This window comes from Octopus sinensis, linkage group LG28, assembly GCF_006345805.1.
Source record: "Octopus sinensis linkage group LG28, ASM634580v1, whole genome shotgun sequence".
Classification (NCBI taxonomy): domain Eukaryota; kingdom Metazoa; phylum Mollusca; class Cephalopoda; order Octopoda; family Octopodidae; genus Octopus; species Octopus sinensis.
Window position 1 is genome coordinate 4090130 of NC_043024.1, and position 10000 is coordinate 4100129.

The 10000-nt window shown below is 44.1% G+C and overlaps 1 protein-coding gene across 2 annotated transcripts in view; it reads left to right on the plus strand.

Annotated features, from left to right (window-relative positions):
• LOC115225826 overlaps positions 1–10000 on the plus strand; it is a 26249-nt gene that overhangs the window by 13365 nt on the left and 2884 nt on the right. For both annotated transcript variants that reach the window (XR_005004137.1, XM_029796795.2), the window contains exons 2-7: positions 491–812; positions 3104–3309; positions 3785–4782; positions 7255–7863; positions 8745–8977; positions 9782–9892. Coding sequence is in view for 1 of the 2 variants with exons in the window: in XM_029796795.2 (XP_029652655.1) it covers positions 553–812; positions 3104–3309; positions 3785–4782; positions 7255–7863; positions 8745–8977; positions 9782–9892 (2417 nt within the window). In the remaining variant the exon portion in view is untranslated. The remainder of the gene's footprint in view (positions 1–490; positions 813–3103; positions 3310–3784; positions 4783–7254; positions 7864–8744; positions 8978–9781; positions 9893–10000) is intronic.

The following is a 10000-nucleotide window of genomic DNA, read 5'->3' on the forward strand; positions in this document are numbered from 1 at the left end:
TCGTCGTCCTCTTCTTCTTCTTCTTCTTTTTCTTCTTCGTCTTCTTCATTGTCGTCGTCTTCTTCTTCTTCTTCTTCGTCCTCTTCTTCGTCTTCTTCGTCCTCTTCTTCTTCTTTTTCTTCTTCGTCTTCTTCTCCGTCCTCTTCTTCTTCTTCTTCTTTGTCTACTTTTTTATCATCACTTCCATTGTATTCTTCTTCGTCTACATCTTGGCCAAATGTAACTTTTTTATAGCTTCGGGTATATGCCAAGCTGTATCAGCCTTTACCCAACATCATTGGCATGAAATGAGGAGGCTGGTATGCATAGATGACTGCTGGTCCTCCATAAACAAATGTGTGCTGACTTGTACCTAGGGGAACTTTCTAGTTGCAATCCCATGGTCATTCATGACCGAAGGGCATCTTTACCCTTTTGTTGTACATTAGGAAACTTTTCTCTTACAGGAATATGGTCCTTTGGAATTTATAATTGTTGTTATTTGTTGCAGGAATTATCTCCAGACCTCCCGTGCAGACCAATGGGCAGTAATAACACCAAGATAATTATGAGATGTCGATCATTAGTGCTGCTGAGCATGGCTACAGTCAGCAGGTAGAGACTTTACTGGCCAATGGTCATTCCGTCCATGGAAAAGACGGGAGTGGGGCCACTGCTTTGTTTTGGGCTGCGTGCAGGGGCCACACAAGGATTTGCAACATTCTCCTTGAAGCTAATGCTTGCCCTGACGATCGTGTCGAGTGGGGGTCAACGGCCCTTCATGCTGCAGTAGACGGTGGACACACAGACTGCGTTGCTTTACTCATCAATTTGTGAGTCAACCCCTTTTTTTTTTTTTGTTTTTCTTTTTTTTATCGTTTTTGCTAAAACATATTTTCTTAACATACTTCCTAACGCCAACCACTCCGCGAGTGTAGTGGGTGCTTTTTACGTGCCACCTGCACAGGTGCCAGGGGGTCCGGCATCGGCCATGATCGGTTGGAGCTTTTAACGTGCCACCGGCACAGGTGCCAGGGGGGTCCGGCATCGGCCACGATCGGTTGGAGCTTTTAACGTGTCACCGGCACAGGTGCCAGGGGGGTCCGGCATCGGCCATGATCGGTTGGAGCTTTTAACGTGCTACCGGCACAGGTGCCAGGGGAGTTTGGCATCGGCCACGATCGGTTGGAGCTTTTAATAACGTGTCACCGGCACAGGTGCCAGGGGAGTCTGGCATCGGCCACAATCGGTTGGAGCTTTTAACGTGCCACCGGCAGGGAAGCCAGCCAAGGCGGCGCTGGCAACGGCCACGTTCGTGATGATGATGATGATGATGATAATGTACTTTCTCTCTATGAGGATAAAAGAAATGATGGAGGGCTTAGACTGAGATTCAAAGATATAATGCAAAAAGGGATTATAATAAATCCTTTCTACTGGAAGCACAAGGCCTCAAATTTAGGGGATGAGGTTAAATCGATTACTGTTTTTTTAACATGGATGAATGCATCTTATTTTGCATTTGATGGCATGTAAGACCCACTCAAATTTCACCAGAGCTCATCATCATCATCATCATCATCATCGTTTAGCGTCTGCTTTCCATGCTAGCATGGGTTGGACGATATTGACTGAGGACTGGCGAACCAGATGGCTGCACTAGGCTCCAGTCTGATCTGGCAATGTTTCTACGGCTGGATGCCCTTCCTAACGCCAACCACTCCGTGAGTGTAGTGGGTGCTTTTTATGTGCCACCGGCACAGAGACCAGTCGAGGCTGACAAACGGCCACGATCGGATGGTGCTTTTTACGTGCCACCGGCACAGGTGCCAGCCTCGTCTGGCAAACAGCCACGCTCAGATGGTGCTTTTTATCTCATGTTAAGGACAAAAATCTTTTAGTGCATTAAAGCTTATAGGTGGGTTTGGGGGCTATGTCACATATAGGTTCTAGGATAACAATTTTCTTTTTTAACATACATTTTATGTACTACTAAATAAAGTAAAGTATACTAGCCATCAATATGGCTAACCACTAAGGGTGGGTAGCTTTTAGCCCCAGGAGATCATCGTCTCCAGCTGGCTTTTTGTCACTGAAAGTTCAATGTGGACCAGGAAATATTAATGCTGTCAGCAATGTTATCTTTCATCATCATCATCATCATCGTTTAACGTCCGTTTTCCATGCTAGCATAGGTTGGACAGTTCAACCGGAGTCTGGTAGGCCATGGAAGCTGCACCAGGCCCCAGTTTGATCTGGCAGTGTTTCTACGGCTGGATGCCCTTCCTAACGCCAACCACTCCATGAGTGTAGTGGGTGTTTTTTACATGCCACCAGCACAGGGGCCAGAGGAGGCTGGCAAACGGCCACGATTGGTTGGTGCTTTTTATGTGTCACCGACATGGACACCAGTCAGGTGGCGCTGGCATCTGCCACGTTTGGACGGTGCTTTGTATGTGTCACTGGCACAGGTGTCTTAACTACAATTTCCATTTGATTTTTATTTTGATGTTGGTGTTATCTTTCAAATACCATATATAACTTGATAAGGCTGTGGTATCTCTTTCAACACCATGTCTAAAGTTGGACTTATCATTTTTGTAAGAACCATCTCTTGAATCTGTTCTTCCACATCCCACATTGATAGTAAGTTGTGTATATATACTAAAAGTCAGAAACTAGTTACCAAATACATATAAGTCTCTATTTCAAAGGCTTTAGTTATATCCTGTGTTGTTTTGGCTTGCAGAGCCTAGTCAGTACTTAGATGGGCGACCGCTTGGGTAACCTTGGTGCAGTAAGCATAGCACATTGTTCAGGCGACAAGCTGGCAGACATGTTAGCGCGCTGGGTGAAATGCTTAGCGGTATTTCGTCTGTCGTTACGTTCTGAGTTCAAATTCCGCCGAGGTCGACTTTGCCTTTCATCCTTTCGGGGTCTATAAATTAAGTACCGGTTACTCACTGGGGTCGATGTTATCGACTTAATACCTATGTCTGTCCTTGTTTGTCCCCTCTATGTTTAGCCCCTTGTGGGTAATAAAGAAATAAGTACTTCTGTAGGTATTCTGCAGAGGGTCATTGTTTTGAGATATATTAAGTGGTAGCGCTGTTGTTTTATCCAGTGGTGCCAGCGTGAATGTGCAGAATAAACGTGGGGACACACCTCTACACCTTGCTTGCTACCATGGTTTCACAGACATTACCAGTATCCTGCTGAAGAACAACGCTGAAATCTTCATAGAGAATAACGATGGTAAAAATTCCTACATTGAAGCCGACAGTCAGAAAAATTTCAAAGTTCTGGACATCCTCTTGAGGCATATACGACGTAAGTATATTTCTATGTATTCATACTTATGCATGTTTCTCTCCATCAATGGATTAAGGGAATGGAGGAGGTAAATTACACAGTGCATATGTTTCAAAGGAAATACCAAACGGAAGTTATGCAACTTTAAGGTATTACATAGATGGTCGGTGTTCCTTTTTCTGAGATGCTTTTCTACCTGTTGTTTACAAGTTCATTGTCTAAGGGAATTTACTATGGGAACCCAGGGGGATATTTCTATTTTCAACAGTGCAATAGGGGTTGGATGCCTGGCTTGGTCATGCAACAAATAAAATTCCTTCTCTACAAGTAAACTACAGTCAAGTAGAAAGAGGTGTGTGTGTATATAAACGTGTGTGTGTGTTGGCGTCGTTTGTGTTTGTCAGCCCATCATCTTTGTTTGACAACTTTGTCGTCGTCTTCTTCTTCATCGTCTTCTTTTTCTCATAGTTCTCAATTATTCTTTTCTTTTCAGGTTTAAACTGCACTGCAACCCCTGACAGTTCTTACCAGTATGACAAGCAGTATTTATCCACGCTTCCCGTTCGCCAATTTGCCACGGCTCCAATGCAGCAGAACTCATTGAACAACCTGTCGAGTTACTCTTCATTCTCTTCATCTTCTTCTTCTTCTTCATCTTCTTCGGCTCCATCCAACAAAATGGACAGCTACGGAAGCAGTCGTTTCAACAGTATTTCAGGCCGGGTCCCGAACGAATGCAGTGAAATCAGCAATTTTTGTAGATACAACGACAACAGCGGAAAGAATTATTCACAGAAAAATATTGGCACGAAACAAGAATCAAACAGATCTTTCAGTCCTTGCAACACGATCGCAACATTCGATCCAGACTTGAAGAATATTCACAATATCGAGATCCTCAAGAATAAGTTATCTCAAGAGGAAATGGAAAAGAAAGATCTATTGAGACAGCTGAATGCTTACGAGCATGATATATCCGAACTGAAGGAACATATACGTAACCTGTCGCTTCGGTTTTGCAACGAGGGCGCTGTTACTTCCAGTACCTCGTTACGTCCAGATGACTCCTTCGTTAACAATGCATCGAAACCCGTGCAGAACAATCATTCCGATGTCTCCCCTCTTTCTAGATTTGTAAATACCGATTCCCCTCAAGTCGAAGCGACGTGCCCAACCAACAACAATTCCACCGGCATTCACGATTCTCAATTACATTCTCCGGTCACTCATTCTCACAAAATCTTGCTCCAAATCTGTCGGCAGTCGGCCAATTTGGGGCCAGATATCTTAAAGCAGCATCTGCTATTGAACTGGGTCCACTACCCTCACAAACCACTCATTAAAGACAGTGAAAAGACTAAATGGTTACTAGATGTAAACTATACACTCCGGGATCGTACACCCTTGAATGGCGGGAGGCCTGACTGCCTGGAAGGGACATGTTCCCTAATATTCAGAATACAGTACAACCAACACAATCTCATACTTAAGGTGAGAAACCCATTATTATTATCATTATTATTATTATTATTATTAGTGCAGGAGTGGCTGTGTGGTAAGTAGCTTGCTAACCAACCACATGGTTCTGGGTTCAGTTCCACTGCGTGGCATCTTGGGCAAGTGTCTTCTGCTATAGCCCCGGGCTGACCAAAGCCTTGTGAGTGGATTTGGTAGATGGAAACTGAAAGAAGCCTGTCGTATATATGTATGTATATATATATATATGTGTGTGTGTGCATGTGTATGTATATGTTTGTGTGTCTGTGTTTGTCCCCCTAGCATTGCTTGACAACCGATGCTGGTGTGTTTATGTCCCCGTCACTTAGCGGTTCGGCAAAAGAGACCGATAGAATAAGTACTGAGCTTACAAAGAATAAGTCCCGGGGTCGATTTGCTCGACTAAAGGCAGTGCTCCAGCATGGCCACAGTCAAATGACTGAAACAAGTAAAAGAATAAAAGAATAATTATTGCTGTTATTATTATTAACGTAACGAGCTGGCAGAATCATTAGCATGCTGGACAAAATGCTTAATGGCATTTCACCCATCTTCATGTTCTGAGTTCAAATTCCATCAAGGTTAACTTTACCTTCCTTCCTTCCAGGGTTCATAAATAAGCACCAATCAAACACTGGACTCAGCATAATGAACTTACTCGCTCCCCGAAATTGCTGGCCTTGTGCCAAAATTTGAAATCGTTGTTGTTGATGTCATCATCCTCATCATTTAATGTCTGTTGCCCATGCTGGCATGGGTTGGATGGTTTGATTGGCCTGGCAGAAACGTTAGCACGCTGGGCTAAATGCTAAGCCATATTTCATCTCCTGCTACGTTCTGAGTTCAAATTCCATGGAGGTCGACTTTGCCTTCCATCCTTCCAGGGTTCATAAATAAGCACCAATCAAACACTGGACTCAGCATAATGAACTTACTCGCTCCCCGAAATTGCTGGCCTTGTGCCAAAATTTGAAATCGTTGTTGTTCATCATCATCCTCATCATCATTTAATGTCTGTTGACCATGCTGGCATGGGTTGGATGGTTTGATTGGCCTGGCAGAAACGTTAGCACGCCGGGCTAAATGCTAAGCCATATTTCATCTCCTGCTACGTTCTGAGTTCAAATTCCACTGAGGTCGACTTTGCCTTCCATCCTTCCAGGGTTCATAAATAAGCACCAATCAAACACTGGACTCAGCATAATGAACTTACTCGCTCCCCGAAATTGCTGGCCTTGTGCCAAAATTTGAAATCGTTGTTGTTCATCATCATCCTCATCATCATTTAATGTCTGTTGACCATGCTGGCATGGGTTGGATGGTTTGATTGGCCTGGCAGAAACGTTAGCACGCCGGGCTAAATGCTAAGCCATATTTCATCTCCTGCTACGTTCTGAGTTCAAATTCCACTGAGGTCGACTTTGCCTTTCATCCTTCCGGGGTCGATAAATTAAGTACCAGTTACGCACTGGGGTCGATGTAATCGACTTAATCCATTTGTCTGTCCTTGTTTGTCCCCTCTGTGTTTAGCCCCTTGTGGGCAATAAAGAAATAGGTATTTCGTCTGCCGTTACATACTGAATTCAAATTCCGCCGAGGTCGACTTTGCCTTTCATCCTTCCGGGGTCGATAAATTAAGTACCAGTTACGCACTGGGGTCGATGTAATCGACTTAATCCATTTGTCTGTCCTTGTTTGTCCCCTCTGTGTTTAGCCCCTTGTGGGTAGTAAAGAAATAGGTTTGATTGGCCTGGCAAACTGAAAGGCTGCACCAGGTTCCGGTCTGATTTGGCATAGTTTTCTACAGCTGGATACCTTTCCTAATGCCAACCACTCCAAGAGTGTGATGGGTGCTTTTACGTGCATTATTTAGTAATAATTAAAAACCACTACCATACCTAACCTCACCCCATCCTTAATCTTATCTGACCATTATTGTTCCCCCTCTCCCAGACATCCAACAAGCTACTAAATGAAAACAAAAACTAGCCATGGTTGTGTGGTTAAAGGTGTTTGCACAAACACACACACACAGGTTTCAGTTCTCTGCAAGTCTTCATGATTCTTCATTGATTTATGAGGTGGTGGTAGTAGTGATGATAGTGTTGATAGTAATAGAAGAGATGGTAATGACGGGGGTGGGGGTGGAGGGGATAGAAATGATGGCGGTGGTGGAGGAGATAGAAATGATGGTGGTGGTAGTGGTGGTGGCGGTGAAGGAGATAGAAATGGTGGTGATGGTGGTGGTGGTGGAGGAGGAGGAGACAGAAATTATGATTGTGGTGGTGGAGTGGATAGAAATTATGATGGCGATGGTAATGGAGTGGTGACTCATTGTTTTAAGGTGGCGATAATGTTGTTGTTGTTGGTGGTGGTGGTGGTGATTGTGATAGCAGAGGGCAGTGCCAACTCATCTTTTCTGTCCTGTTTTTACATTTTTTTTTTTTTATTTTTCTTCAAATTCAGATGCTGCTGAACATTCTAGAAATGAATGAATACGGCCACAACCAGGGCCTCAGCACGCAGAATGCCCTCCAGCACAGGTTTGGTCCTGAATGCCTACCCAACAGTCTACCTTTGCACAGGAACATCATCCAGATTCTACACAATTACAAGGGCTCCACTTTAAGCTTCAAGGAGTACCAACCTTATTTCATACCGAGTGAGATAGAGAATTTGGAATCGGCATACCAGACGCTGTTCCTTATTCTACACGAATACCCCACCACTTTGAAGAAATTCATAGAATTCTCCATAATCGATCCGGATCAATTTGAGACGTTCTTCTTGCAGATTCTATACCAGTTGCTTAATGCGGTCAGTTTTCTTCAAGAGCATCATGTCGCCCATCGAGACATCAAAGCCGATAACATCTTCCTTAACTGTTTCCTACAACCGGTGCTGGCCGATTTCGGATTTGCTCGGAAGCTGCGAGATGATGGTGACGTCCAAGGTCGTGATCACGTTCCGTTGTATCCAGACAGCTTGCAGGACATCAAATGTGCCAATCCGTTTGCATGGGCTCCGGAACTAACGCGATGGAATAACGGTTTCGAAAGTATTTCTCTAAAAGACGTGAGTTGTTAATATTTTCCCATTAAGTTATCTCCCCTTGTCTTTGAGAGTCGCTAACAATTGTGTAGGCATTGGTTGTGGGGTTAAAGAGTTTGCTTCACAAACCCCTGCTTTCAGGTTCAGTTCCACTGCATGACACATTGAAGAAGGACCTTGTAGTGTAGCGCTGGACCAAACCAATCCCTTGTGAGTGGATTTTGTAGAAGGAAACTGAAAGAAGCCTATAAGATACACACACTCACACACATATATATACATACATACATGTATATATATATATATATATACACAGGCATAGCTGTGTGATAAGGTAAGAAGCTTGCTTCTCAACCACGATTCCAATTTAGTAGCTGGAAACTGAAAGAAGCCCATCGTATATGTGTATGTGTATGTATATATATATATATATATATATATTTATAGGTGTAGGAGTGGCTGTGTGGTAAGTAGCTTGCTTACCAACCACATGGTTCCGGGTTCAGTCGCACTACGTGGCACCTTGGGCAAGTGTCTTCTACTATAGCCTTGGGCCGACCAATGCCTTGTGAGTGGATTTGGTAGACAGAAACTAAAAGAAGCCCGTCGTATATATGTATATACATATATGCGTGTGTGTTTGTCCCCCTCAACATCACTTGACAACCGATGCTGGTGTGTTTACATTCCCGTTACTTAGCGGTTCAACAAAAGAGCCCGATAGAATAAGTACCAGGCTTACAAACTCAGAACTCAGAAACTTGGGGTTAGTAAGTAGCCCGCGCTCTTAACCACTGTGCCATATGCCCTCATTTGCAACAAACAAGATGAGGACAAATATCCATCAAACGTAAAAATAATGTACATAATTCCTCACCACCTATTTCTTTGTTCTTTTCCACCAGGCGACTTTGGATGAAATCTATCGATGTTCAGACACCTATGCCATCGGTAGAATGTTCTACGCATTCTTCATGTTGGATACCCAGACGTTTCCAAGTGTGGGTAGTCTTAAGCCACATTACACTAAGGATGAAATACCTGCACTCCAAATACCTCCTAGTCTCGCTTATATTCTACAACACCTTGTGATGGATTTGCCTTCTGAACGACTCACAGCACGAGAAGCTATGCTTAGGTAAAGTGTTTACCGTTAGTTGGTTTTTTTCTTTTTTTCTTTTTAATGTAGGCACAGGAGTGGCTGTGTGGTAAGTAGCTTGTTTACCAACCACATGGTTCCGGGTTCAGTCCCACTGCATGGCATCTTGGGCAAGTGTCTTCGATTATATATTTCTTTACTACCCACAAAGGAGCTAAACACAGAGAGGACAAACAAGGACAGACAAACGGATTAAGTCGATTACATCGACCCCCAGTGCGTAACTGGTCTTTAATTTATCGACCCCGAAAGGATGAAAGGCAAAGTTGACCTCGGCGGAATTTGAACTCAGAACGTAACGACAGACGAAATACCGCAAAGCATTTCGCCCGGCGTGCTAACGTTTCTGCCAGCTCGCCGCCTTTGTGTCTTCTATTATAGCCTCGGGCCGGCCAAAGCCTTGTGAGTGGATGTGGTAGACGGAAACTGAAAGAAGCCCGTCGTATATATGTGTATGTATGTGTGTCTATATGTTTGTGTGTCCGTGTTTGTCCCCTCCCCACCATCACTTGACAACCGATGCTGGTGTGTGTACATAAACACACCAGCATTGGTTGTCAAGTGATGGTGGGGGGCGGGGACAATCTTTCCGTTTCCATCTACCAAATCCTCTCACAAGGCTATAGTAGAAGACACTTGCCCAAGGTGCCATGGAGTGGGACTGATCCCAGAACCATGTGGTTGGCAAGCAAGCTTCTTACCACACAGCCACACATTTCGCTAGAACCCCAACCATCGCCCAACCACCACCATTAGTACTACTACATATACTGTTTATTTCAGGATTGGTTGTCTTCTTTATCCGCCATCAGAAGGGGACGTCACGCGTCAAGAAGAAGTCGGTTTTTACCTTAAAGCAAAGAGGTTGTCACTGCTTTCTGTTCCTCCTCCAAAGTAAGTCTCTCTCTCTCCCTCTCTCTCTCTCTGCATGTGTGCCTCTCTCCTTCCCTCTTACTCCCCACCATCCTTTCTATTTCTACCTTCTGTTCTCTCTCTCTCTCT